Source organism: Gymnoscopelus microlampas (assembly GCF_963454915.1).
Source record: "Gymnoscopelus microlampas genome assembly, chromosome: 23".
NCBI classification, from domain to species: domain Eukaryota; kingdom Metazoa; phylum Chordata; class Actinopteri; order Myctophiformes; family Myctophidae; genus Gymnoscopelus; species Gymnoscopelus microlampas.
Genome location: NC_139960.1, coordinates 16,930,267 through 16,943,625, shown reverse-complemented (window position 1 = coordinate 16,943,625; position 13,359 = coordinate 16,930,267). Strand labels below are relative to the sequence as shown.

The window sequence follows — 13,359 nt, the reverse complement described above, 5'->3', positions numbered from 1 at the left end:
CGCATTGCGACACAGTCAAACGACACACAATCGGGCTTAAGTGGTTACGTGCCTTGCTCAAGGGCCCTTCATTGTTGGGCATTGCCCATTCACTTCCCTTCCCAGCTTTTAACTGCCGGTGCGGGAGATCGAACGGACAACCTTCCAGGCACAAAGCACCCCAATTTCTAGTCTTCAAGCCACAACTGCCACCGGCCGGTCCTACACTCCTGTTACTCGTCAACATACTTGTCACTCACTGGAAATACTTACAGCTGATGACAGCTTACATATTACACAACAACACACGATAATAAAACATTAAAACAACATAACTCAAATGTACAAACAGGCTGTCTTTGAACTTGCAGCACTGGAACAACTACAAGGAAGGAAAAAAGCTAAACAGAATCATCCAATTTCCCCAGGTGACGAGACCACGGCACCTCAACTGTATTCAGTGACTGCACAGCGTTCTCTCGTTCTCCAGCATCTAGTCAAAAATGAATAGGTTCCATTTCACAATGTTGTTGTGCTGCCGCCGAGGCAGGCGGCAAGTAAAAAAATATTGTTTTATATCCGCCACACAATGTTCTGACTTTGTGTGAGACAGCTTAATTGGGTGCGATATCTAAAACTCTTTTAGGGTTTTCCCTCCCCTGAGGGAATGAATATCTAGTTGTTTTTTCTAAATCTCAATATGTTTTGGAAAGTAGGAAAATATATTTTATTTTCTTGAAGTGGCAAAAAAATGAGAAAAGGTGGGAGGGAAGAGGAAGCTGTTTGGATTGAAATGTTCACAAACTTTTCTTCCCATTTCCCAAGGAGCTCCTACATCACTGGAGGAACTTTTAATTACAAACCACAACTTGCAACAGAATGACTAATGAGAATTTCAGGCTTTTGTGGATCAGTGCCATTCTTCTTTTGGATTCCCTCCTCTTGCGTATATTCCAACGGATGGGTTTCCGTTCGCTCTGATGGTGTCTGACCTCACCTCTTAATGTGTTTAAATTATTAAAAGCATATGTGTCATTTTAGCTATATAGCAACGTATGTTTTTTCAGAAAACTATTAGGATTTAGACCAGTGGTTTAGAACAGTAGTTGTCAAAAAATAGCACATCTACTAGCTCACACTGTGTTACTTCGTGCCGCGCCTGTATATAGCTTGTATATCTGCTATTTTATTTCTGAAAAATCTTGAAAGTGTTTGAAAGCACGCAAAAGCACGGGGGGGGGGTCCATGGCACAAAATATTTTCAGATGGGGGGTACGCAGCCAAATACATATCATTTTGGGGGACCTTGGCACAAAAAAGTTTGAGAACCACTGATTTAGAAGGCATTCGTAGAATCGGCCTCAGGTCTTTATGGGTTAGTGTGTTTAGGCAGAAAGTGCTCCAGGTGGTTTAGTTTCAAAGTGTGGATCAGGGGCCCCAGAAGACATGGGTTCTGGGTGAAAAGCTAATTGAGCACATGGCGTATTACTGCGTTTAATAATTCCTTCCAGGTGTGCTGTTGGCTACTAAATGCCACTCGGCACTGAGTCGGCAGTGGAGTAAAGTAACTACTGTAAGTACATTTACTAAAGCACTGTACTTAAGTGCAATTTTGAGGTATTTTTTACTTTACTGGAGTATTTCCAATTTTCTGTACTTTTACTTCCACTCCACTACAATTATTTGAAAACGTTAGTTAGTTACTTCGTAGATTACAAAATATACATTAACCACTTCTGCTATTTAAACTTTGGCTATTTGAAAATAGCCGTTCAACAAGCTCACAATGCGTCGCTTTTGTACTTTTATTCAATTAAATGTTGAATTCCTGACTTTTACTTGTAACAGAGTATTTAATTCTGCATTACAGTATTGATACTTTTACTTAAAAACATGTGAGTACTTTTTTCCACCACTGCCACTCTAGGAGGCTGAGGGGGGAATCAGGCACGTGCCCACACAGGTACCCACCAGTACGGTACCCAAGCACCTGCCCAATTATACCTTCACATGAGAAAGTGCCCTTTTTATGCCTACATAATTTCTCTGTAACAGTGCTCAGTAACAGGGGACAGACGACAGCAGGAAATGTTGGATTAACAAGCTTTTTATCCTCCGGTGCTTTGCAGAACCATACAGTCACTTCTTTTTTCCCCCGTCCTTTATTTACCCAGGGAAAGTAGCTGAGCACAAATGCAAATTTTCAGCAACGCCCTGCGCACGCACGCACACACACACACACACACACACACACACACACACACACACACACACACACACACACACACACACACACACACACACACACACACACACACACACACACACACACACACACACACACACACACACACACACACACACCTGCACAGTCATGCTGCTTGTCATGCCGTGGTATCAACTCATAGATGCAGCATCGCTAAGTAGAACTAAATAGGCTCAATGCACAGCAGCATTATTGGAAATAAATGTATTTCATCCAACTTCCGGTGTGAGGTTTGCCACCCATGAGCGTCATGGCGCAGTCCAATCCCATTTATTTCTAAAATCCAATCTTTAGGACTGACTGTTCACACTGTTGTTTGCAAGGGATCGGATCGGATCTGTTTTTACAGACTGATTAATGGACAAACAGGTTGATGCTTAATGTGGAGCAGGTGGCGAAGTGATGTACTGTGGATTGTTTTTACTAGTGGATCGCTATGTAACACACTCGTGCATACAACCGCATGCGTTTATGCACAGGTGTAGGCTCACAACGCCGTTGTGAGCTTGTAGATCACCTATTTTCTTAAATTATTGGACAATTTGGACAATGTCTGACCAATTTTTATAGTGAAGTTTTTGTTGGTTACTTTCAATGGAGTACTGGTGTTTTCTTTTTTGTTTTGTTTTTTGGTATTAAATTGTCATTTTACTGTCATCTGGGGACCCTCCCAAAATCATGTCGGGACCCCCATGGTGGTCCCGACCCACAGGTTGAGAACCACTGTTAAATTCCTTCAGGACCAATTAGGGAGGAGGCAGACATTGTTTTTAGATAAGGAATAAATCATTGTGTGTATCCCTGCACTGTTTACAATGACCTAGATATAAGGACTACAAATCATTGTGTGTATCCCTGCACTGTTTACACCAAATGACCTTGGTACATAGAAATACTATATGAACAGAGCAACTACCTTTAATTGCATTGGAATAAATTGCTGCTATTTGTCGCAAAGGTTTTATACCAAGTGAAGGCAGAACATTGAAATACTGCTGTCAACTGTTTCAAAAGTTTATACAAAGCTAACTTTTCCTATATGGATGTGTAACTATTTCTGACAGAAAATGCACAATTGTTAGAGTTTCGTAAGATAGTCTTCTCTCTAAATTGAAATGTAACACAGCTCTGTTTACACATTTATTTTCCCCATTTATATTTAATGTTTAATTGTACATAGCCTACATTGTTTTGTTTTGTTCCACTTTTGCTTTGGCAATGCAAATGTATGTTTTCTCATGCCAATAAAGCTCCTTTGAATTGAATTGATATGCTGTAAAAACGGTAGCCGGCTCTTCTGTTGCAACCATCATAATTGTGAGCACGCATACGTCTCTGGAATCTATAGGAATGCATGCAGAGATGCTGCTCACGTCCTTGTATGCGCTTTCAAATGCATGAGGGAAGGGGATCCAATTTGCATATCATTTTCACAAGGGCTTTTGTAACATACATTAGTAGTACTATCATATGATACAACAGGATATATGAACATATTGTAACGTGAAAAACATACAGTATATATATATATATATATATATACTAGAGTTTCGGGGGGCTACGCCCCCCTCAACCCCAGCCGCGCACGGGGCCCAGCCGTGTGTATATTGGGGGACCCAAATCGCCGGAGTGAAACTGTGCAAAAAATTTTTTGAAAAAGGAAAAATTTGAAGAAATAATATTTGTTATGTTTCAGGGGGTCCACAGGGGGTCCGCGGACCCCCTGATGGTCCACTGACCCCCTGTGGAGTGTTGGGACGCGCGGGGACACCCCTGGAACATTGCGGACCATTTCGGTGTTTTTTTTTTTTTCATGAAGGTGGTTGCTTGTTTCTGGCGCAGCCTGTGCAAACCTGGCAACCCAGCGCATGCTGCCGCACGTTTAAGTGGCGTAGCGTCATGAGGGTCAGTGGGGCCGTGGCTCGGTCAGTGAAGACCCTGTAGTGCGGATGATATGTGGCATAGAGGGGCAGATTGTAAATCCACAGAGGAAACATCCGTGGGCTACCATTGGTTCAGCGATGTGTGTGGTCGCCCTGCGGCCCCTCCTCCTCCACCAATGTGCAGTATTGAGAGCCCTGACGTCACAACAATTGGAGCGATGGGCACTGCACTGTGGTTGGTTAGGGTACACCTAGGGCCCAGGTAGAACCCAGTTAAAGCCTGCATGGGCAAACCCAGTTAGGACCCGCCTTGGTCCCACATAAACATGGCTAGTTGGGGCCCACCTAAGGGCCAGGTAGAAGCCACTTATAGCCTGCATGGGCATCGCAGTTGGGACTGAAGTGGATGCCGCTGACATTGCTGACATGGGGTGCATATGGTTTAGCCCACCTTGAAACCATATGGGAAGTACGCTGGCATGCTGGCTGTAATGCAAACGCTGCATCATACCTGCAGTGTGTAGTTTGATGTTGTGTGTGTAGCAGATATACCTGCAGTGTGTAGATCAATGTCCATAGGAAAGTCAATGCCCAGCAGTGTTTTTTTTCCCCAGCAGAGTTTCTAGTGTGTCTGTGTCTCTCTGGAAGAGGTTGCACATGAACTCTGCAGCCGCACTGAGGCGCTCCAACACAAACACTCTGACATTAAGCTGCTTCACACAACAAACATCAGCACCACGCTGCTGTTTGTCCAAAAGACACAATATCTGCTCTCCCACCAACGTCATGTGTTCATTTATCGACAGCCGTACAGACTCCTTTTGACACATTTTACGTCGTTTATCCAGCTCTCACTGACTCTCCACATCGGGCTGTTATTTTGCTGCGATCAAGTCAACGATGTGAGAGATTAGCTATCACAGACGGACGGACAGGGGGTGAAACATAGTGTTGCGCCATGCCTTTCGGCCTGGCGGAGACAATAAAAAACCGAAAGTAAAGGAAATGGCCATTTCTGCAACAGAAGTAGTCAAGAAACTATGCTATGAAAACATGGGCCACATTGGCAAAGAATGTAAGAAAGAGGCAATCATGTAGAAAATAGCCGATCTCCAAGCGTACAAAGCCTCTGAACGTGAGGCGTTTCGAGCTTGTAGATCGGCTATTTTCACAATATTTACTTGTGGAACGGAGTCAAACAGAATGGGGGGGTCCCAGATCAAGTACGTGTATTTGGGGGGGGGGGGGGGGGGGCGGCGTGAAAGGGTTGATAAACACTGCTCTAATCGGAGCGAAATTATCTGAAATTACTACATGACCATAATGCAGCCTAACATCTGTTGCACGGGGCGGTCCTGCCATTACGTTAGTTACTGTAGTTGCTGTGGAGCGACATAGTTCTCCAGAAGACACACACAAACATACACCATCTACAATGGACGAACTGAGCAGCAATATAGACATTCACCACACGAACGTGCATTGTTGACAAAGTGATTGCACAGCCGCTGCAGGCATGACAACCAGGTTAGCGTTAGCGACATGGCAGCTATCACAGCGCCCTGTCCGTCGTGCTGCAACTGCCTGTGATGGCTACAGCAGTAACAGCAAGCTGTCTGCGATGCCATTGTCTGGAGACTGCTCTTAGCGTGACACGACCAATGAGAGTGAGCGCTGTAGTTGTTGCTAAGATACGGTGGCGTCTCTGCCCCATAGCTTGTAGATCTCTCACACATGATTGGCGTAGGCTGCGTTGCCAGGTCTGACTTTGTGTCTAAGCAATGGTCGGCTGATTTTGGCGCGCCTTTGGGCTCGTTTGCATTGTGCGCACGGCAGCGCTTGTTTAGCGTACGTCAGCGCGACGTGGCAACGGACGTGGCAACGTGAAAGGTGATTGGCTGGTGAAAAGAAACACCCGACGTTACACCAGAAATGGTGCCTGGAGAAAATGGTGACCAAAAAAAAAGTTTGGAAAAAAAGGAAAAAAACCCCGCAGCGGCTGCGTGCTGTTGTGGTGATGAGGTCGTGCGCACGGTAAACGGTACGAAGCTGCCTCCCCTTCCGTTTTGTCCGACATTTGGTGAGTAGAATTAATTATGTTGCGCGGTGGAAAAGGTGTATTGAGCAGTGAGATGTCCCCTACGCGAGGCGTAAATTCAGCGCGGCCGGCGTGGCGAGTCAGTTGGCGACATGTGGTCTGGCGGTGCGTTGTTTAGTCGATAACAGAGCTGTGGGGTGTGGACACCGAGGGTGCGGAAGTTGGTCGCCATTTATATAGTTAGATATATATATATGAGTGGCTATTTTTTGATTTATGACTACAGTAAGTATATAGGGCTTAAGTGGTTAAGTGGTTGAGTGAACAATGATGCTATGTATATATAAATATAGTGCACCTTTTTCTCACTCGTCTAGACGAGATATGCTCTATCCCTTCACTCTCGTGGCTTTATTTATCCCTCTTTCACTCAATCTCTACGCTCTTCTTTGCCTCAATATTTAATCTCCTCTTCCTTGCACTTCACCCCCCCCTCCTAGCATTGCCATGTCTGCTTATAATAAGCATCTTTGGGCTCCCTTTTCTGTAAAGTTGCCTGTAAATATTGGTAGTTGCGTTTTTTGGGGGGCTTGTGTCTAGTGTAGATGCTTATTTGGGCTTGATTCTTTATTTGGGCTTTTTAATTATTATTTAAACCAGTGGTTCACAAATATTTTCATGGCATGGACACCCAAAATGTATATGTATTTGTCCCTAAACCCCCATCTGAAAAAAGACTTGTGACAGGGAGCCAGATTTGTTACATCTTGTACATCTTTGTTAAAATGTTTTTTTTTTTTAAATTATAATTCTTTTTGTTGAAAATAGCAGATCTACAAGCTCACAACACGTTGCATCGTAAAACGTTGTGGGCTCGTAGATCGGCTCGTAGATCGGCTGATGATGAAATGGCCGATGTGTACAGTATAAAGGTTTAAAGTTAAAGCTCATGTGGTCTGCAATAGTCGCTTCTTTTGGGCTTGTTTTCATAGACCTGGTTGCTTATGTCTCTCACACAATCTGGCAACACTGATCCCCCCTCTTCTCCCCTTGTACTCGTGTCTCTCTCTCGGAGCAGAAAGAAGAAGAATCCACTTTAGATCTCACAGTAACAGTAGCCTGGGCCTCAGCCCTTTATCCTGCTCTCATCTCACACAATGGAACGCCTCTGAAAAGTGCTTGTCCAAGCACTTTGCGTCCAGAGAGACCAGAGAGAGTCATTAAACTTCCATGATATCTGGGTGGATGCGTGTGGGGGTGGGGCACTGTCTTCATCCGGCTCTCCAAGTAATCTATTGTACTCATTCTCTCCATCTTCATTTTGGATACAAAGGGCTGTAAGTGCATGCTAACACTGCCCTGCACAATGTGTACATTGGCTACCTATTTTTAGGATCAGCACAACGTTGTTGTTATCATCACCTCCTACACTATGTAGAATGAGACCGTAAAAAGGCTGAGTCGAAATGTTCTACAGATTACAGAGTTAAAGAGAGTTTTTTTATGTCTTACACAGACAAACAGAAGGTGATCCGAATTGTGTAGCATGAGGAAGGCCTACGTGCCGAAACACGTGCGTTTTCTAGGTAGACTGCTGCTGCTGTGCAAACCTCTATTAAAAAAGAACCGAGTGCTCAACAGAGGGCAGATAATCCTTTCACTGAATGTTGTAGCATATGGCAACCTCTGGCCACAGCTGTAATGGTAGTGAAGGAAAGAAAGAAAGAAAGAAAGAAAGAAAGAAAGGAAGATACTATGTATTATATATATATATATATACAGTATATATATATATATATATATATATATATATATATATATATACAGTATATATATATACTGTGCATTAACCCGTGGGAGGGTACAGCAAGTGCACAATATTGCAGAAGAAAGCTAGCATTAAACAATAACAGTCACCCTCACATTATGTATCAGATGGCTGACATTGTAAGTACAACAACTGAACTGTGTCCTTCTCAACCTTTTCATGCCGCAACCCCCAAAATGATCATATTTTAACTGGGGACCCCCCACCCTGACAGGCACTTGACAGGAATTGTAGGAGTTGAGGCATTACATTTACTTAATTTAACTCGGTTCCACAGATAAACATTGTGAAAATAGTCGATCTACCAGCTCACAACGTCGTGAGCTTGTAGATCAGCTATTCAATTTTTTTTCCTCTTTCTTACATTATTTTACCATTTGGCCAATGTTTGACCAGTTTTTATAGTATAGCTGTTTGATTACGTTCGATGCAGTAATGTTCTTTTCATTTCTTTCTTTCTTTTTTTTTAGGTATTAAAAAGGTCAAATTATCACTTTATTGTCATGTGGGGACTAGCCCTCATGTGGGGACCCCCCTGGAGGTGCCGAACCGGAACCACGGGTTGAGAACCACTGCTTTAAACCCAACAAGTCTTTCATAATCTATAAGCTCTACGGTGTATTTGCTTGTGTTTTGACTGAAGCCCCTACGGTCCAACATGAAGTGTCACGATCCAATCAAGAGGAGAACTGTAATACTCACACGTTGAAGAGGTTCAGGCCGATGCGATAGAGCCGCTTCCGCATGACGTCCGTGGACAGCGTTGGCGACTTGCAGCTGGCCGGGTTCTCACAGTGGTAGCGCGGCAGGCTGAGGATCATGGCCTGCAGGGCCTCTTTGGACGAGGCCTCGGACGCAGAGCGGGCCTCCGTAGACGTGCTGCTGCTGCTCATCTGCTCCGAGCTGGCCGTCTCCGAGCCGCTCCGGTTGGCCTCCAGGGGCTCTGTCGCGGCGGGGGAGCAGCTGATCAGTGGCGGAGGGGGGTTCTCTCGAGGCGAAGGGGCATGCACCCCAGGGGTTCCGGACGGAGGCGGCGGCGGAGGTAATTCCTCCACCTCTCGCGGAGTGGCCATCTTGTCCAGAGGAGTCAGAGGAGGTTGTTCTTCTTCCTCTGCGAGCTCTTCTTCACACGGAGGCGGGGCGGGGAAGTCGGCCTCCGGCTCGTCTCCTTCTACGTTGGTGTCCGGGGGTGGCGGGGGTTCTTGCGGGGGGAGTGGCGGCGGCTGTTCCGCCGCGGGTTCCGCGGGGACTTCCTTTGCAGCGGGGGGCGGAGGAGGGGGTTCTGCGGGGGGCTCGGTTGGGACGTAGGAGGAATCGGTCGCGGCGGGGAAGGAGGCTCCGCCCTGTTGGACGCAATTGCCGAGGGCGACCGACGCGGAGGATTCCACGACGGAGGACGACACGCGGAAGTTCTGGCTGTCGAACTGCACGGTCACATCGCGGAAAGCCATCATCAGCTTGCTGGCGCTCCGCGACAGATCGCCGGGATCCACCATGCTCTGAAGGATTGGCGGCTCCGCTGCTCCACCTCCTTCCACTCCTCCTCCTCCTCCTCCCACTGCTGCTGCTGCTGCTGCCGCTGCTGCGGCGGCGCTGAAGGCCTCTGCGCTGAACTGGTAGGCGCCGGCGTCTTGCAGGGAGCACATGGTCTTCAGGCTCCAGTTGCTCAGCGCGTCGTCGATGGACTTGGCCAAGGACTGCACCTGCTCGGTAAACGAGTCCTCCAGGTCGGTCAGGCTGCCGCCCACCGTGGCGGGCAGCGACGGTGAGCGCACCAGCGGGATGCCCGCCAGGTTGCAGCCTTCCGCCAGGGCGCGCTCGGCGGAGAAGCCCTCTGCGTTTTGCACACGGACCTTGCGCAGCGAGATGCGCCGCGGCAGCCGGCTCTCCAGCAGAGAGTTGCGGATCTTCTCAAAGTTCTTGCTGAGCTGGTACTGGCGGAAGGCGGTCTGGATCTTGCAGGCGGCGCGTCGGGAGATGAGATGGCCGCCGTACTTGTGCTCTAACATTTCGATCTGTGACAGAGAGAGAGCGTCAGAGACAGAGAGAGACAGAGACAGAGAGAGAGAGAGAGAGAGAGAGAGAGGGAGAGGAAAACAAAAACAAATATAAGTAAAGGTCTGGATCAGAAAGCACTTTGTCTCTTCAGACAGCTTTTCATAACGGACATAACGGCTTGATATCAGGCGGTGTATGTCCAAAACCGTTAAATTTCTGGGAATTCAAAAAAAAAAAATCAATGGACCCAAAGTAGTTTTTAGTCACAAGCTCTTAAAGGGATATTTCAGTTTATTTATTTTTTATCGGGTCATTTCATCGTCTACTCAGGCTTTTGTGAACCTCCTAATACGTGAGTCGAGCAACTTAAAAACTGTCTGGGGGGCTCACAAAAGCCTGAGTAGATGATAAAATGACCCACATCTTTGTTTTAAAGTGAAACATCCCTTTAATGATACTTTTCATTGGTTAACCACTTTAAACCTGGCGACGCGTTGTGAGCTTTTTTTTTATGTTTTTGTTTTGAGGTGGAAACAGCACAAGGCTGTGTCTTTGTGGGGGTTCCTTGACATTGACAAAGTTTTGGAACCCCTGGTCAAGGTCACAGAAGCTTTGACGTCTAACTGTACCTTTTAACTTCACGGAACTCTGTATAAGAATGGATACCGTATAAGAATGGAAGCCGTTGCCAAGGTCACAGCAGGTGCTCTGTGTGCCTGTGAGTCCCATAAGTCCTGGTATTTATGGCAGCATTATATTTGTCTGAGAGAGGCTTGGCATGCACGTGCTGGGTATGTGTGTCACGGGCAGGCTCTGTGGCGCGTGGAAGACAAATATCAGGGGGTGAAAGGAAGCCAGGGTGGGCGCAGACAGGAGCGAGAGGAGAGAGATGGGAGTGAACAGAACACGGATGCGTAATGAGAGAGATTGAATAATGAGCAGGTGGAAAATGAGCAGGTGCCAGTGAAGAAGACCAGCCCAGTGGCTTGTAAGTGAAGTAATACCAGAGGTAATAGTTTGTCTCTGTCAGGTGGACACCTCACATGTCAAAAACGTACTTTTCACAATTCAAATAAAAGAAAATTGCAAAACTAGCAGATCCGCAAGCTCGAAATGGGGTGCGAAGCGACGCGTTTTGAGCTTGCCGATCTGCTACTTTTGAGAAAAAAAAAATTGTACTACTTTTTTATTGACTTTTTATTCTACATTTGATGATTTTGTGTGACGCTGTAGTTTGATCAAGTAGGGTGCAAAAAAAAAAAAAAAAAAGTTAGAGATAGGAGGTTTCTGCCCAACAGCAACGAGTTTGCATTTGGCTATGTGGTTCAGATAATGGTAGCCTCTTCCACCAGCGGGAGGATGCCTTTTATTAAGCACCTGAACCCTAGTATCCCTATTCAGGGGAGAGAAGTAGATATACCCGGTAGACAAGGATTCTCTTTCTTTTTTTTAAAGCCTTTATTTAAAGCCTTTATTAAAGCCTTATATTATGGATAGGACCTATTATAGGAGGGATCTTTGGGGGAGAGATGGGGAGTGACACGCAGCAAAGGCCGCTACGCCAGCGGCCCAGGCCGACATGGATTATCTTTTACCAGGTGAATGAAATGACACAAGTCCGTGGTGGATCTTCAATCTCAGTTTATGTGCGTGCAGTCAGGTTACAAACAGCATAGCAGAAGCAGGCAATGCTCACAAGATCATCTCCGTCCAATTCCTCCTAATTTTACATCTCCCCTAGTATTTATACACTTTCTATCTTCAGTCCGTTCGGCCGGGCCATCTCATTTCTCATCCATGTCTGGCCATTACCCAATGCTCTTATGACTGGGCCAGTATTATTAGGAACATAACAAAATATCTTCCATGTAAAATACATTTGATTCCGAGAAATAAGAATTTGCTCTGACATGACGACATTTAATTTGTGTACCTGCTATCACTCTCTTATGGGAACGTTCTATGCTCTATGATCTTCCCGGTCTTTCCCAGGAATGGATTTAGGAACCTTGGCTATCAGGGGCCGAAATATCGGCTGGACTTAGAGTAGATGTTTCACCATCTACTCTATACGTGCGTAAATACTTTACTCAATACTCTGCCTAAAGGCCTTTTCCAGGCCTCTATGTCTTTCTCTAGTTTTAGGATTTCGCCACTACAGTATATACTGTAGGTTTTCTTCTAGTACAGGACATTCATTGAAAACAGCCAATTTTCCCGTGCCTATTTTCCATTTTTTTTCCATTCAAGATTTTCAAAAATGTTAATGATTTTTTAAATTCATTTTGTGATGTGACGGGTTGTGTTGTGAGCTTTTAAAATGGCAATTCTTTCCCTCTTTTTTCCACAAAGTATGAAAAAAAAACACAGCTAGGAAAAGCCGCCTTTAATAAAAGCATATACGGTCTAGGAGGTAGAGAGAGAACACAAGTAAAAGGCTGCCTAGTGCAACATCGTGGACAAATTGTTAATTTCCTCATCTCTGAGGATCCTATATTGAGACGTCTCCCACTCGACTTTAGACCGTCTGAAACTCGGCGCGCCATTAATCTTCCTCTCGCGAGGAATGGCTCCCAACGCTGTGGGAAACAGATAGAGGTACTATAATACGGCCCGCCTCATCTGGCAGCCGCTCAAAAAGAAGCCAGAAGATGAAACCATCTCTTTTGAGTCGCCAAGAACAATCAAGGATCTACGGTCCCAGACAGAGAGCTTATCTGCGCTCTCTGTCTCTCTGTGGAGAGTGGCTGTGCAAAAATCCCTTTATTTCCGTTCCAAACTTGATCAAGGGAGGGAGGGGATTATGCCGCATTTAAACTGCATAAACCTGAATATGATATCTGTAACATTACCCACTTAAATCCTCTACACTTAGTAAACCAATACTTAGATGACCGGTAATCTCTATTTTGACGAATGTTCCCTCCACAATAGGTATGCTATAGGGTTAAAGTGGTTAAGGCATGTCTAACACAATTTTCAACATTATTGGCAGTGATGGAAGAAGTACTCAGATGTTTTACTTAAGTAAAAGTATCCACACCATATTGTAGTCTGTTAGAAGAACAAGTTCGGTATTCAAAATGTTTCTTGACTAAAAGTACAAAAGTATTGGCATAAAAACATACTTAAAGTACCAAAAGTAAAAGTACTCATTAGGCATGTCCCTTTTCACAAGTTTTCAAATGTCTAAAATGTGTAAAAAGTCTTTGAAAATAGCAGATCTACAAGCTCAGAGATCGGCTATTTTCAGTATGAAGTGGTTTTGTAATAATAATCAATCTACAATGTAACTAGCAACTAAAGTTGTCAAATAATTGTAGTGGAGTAAAAAGTACAATATTTGCCTTTGAGATGTAGTGGAGTA

The 13,359-nt window shown here is 45.2% G+C and overlaps 1 protein-coding gene across 1 annotated transcript in view; it reads right to left on the bottom strand.

Annotated features, from left to right (window-relative positions):
* The window catches only part of iqsec3a (IQ motif and Sec7 domain ArfGEF 3a), a 70,599-nt gene extending 60,590 nt beyond the window's left edge, over window positions 1-10,009 (bottom strand). The window contains exon 1 of the mRNA XM_084049354.1: window positions 8,697-10,009. Within this exon, the coding sequence (XP_083905480.1) occupies window positions 8,697-10,003 (1,307 nt within the window). The 5' untranslated portion in view covers window positions 10,004-10,009. The remainder of the gene's footprint in view (window positions 1-8,696) is intronic.
* Between the last annotated feature and the right edge of the window lie 3,350 nt (window positions 10,010-13,359).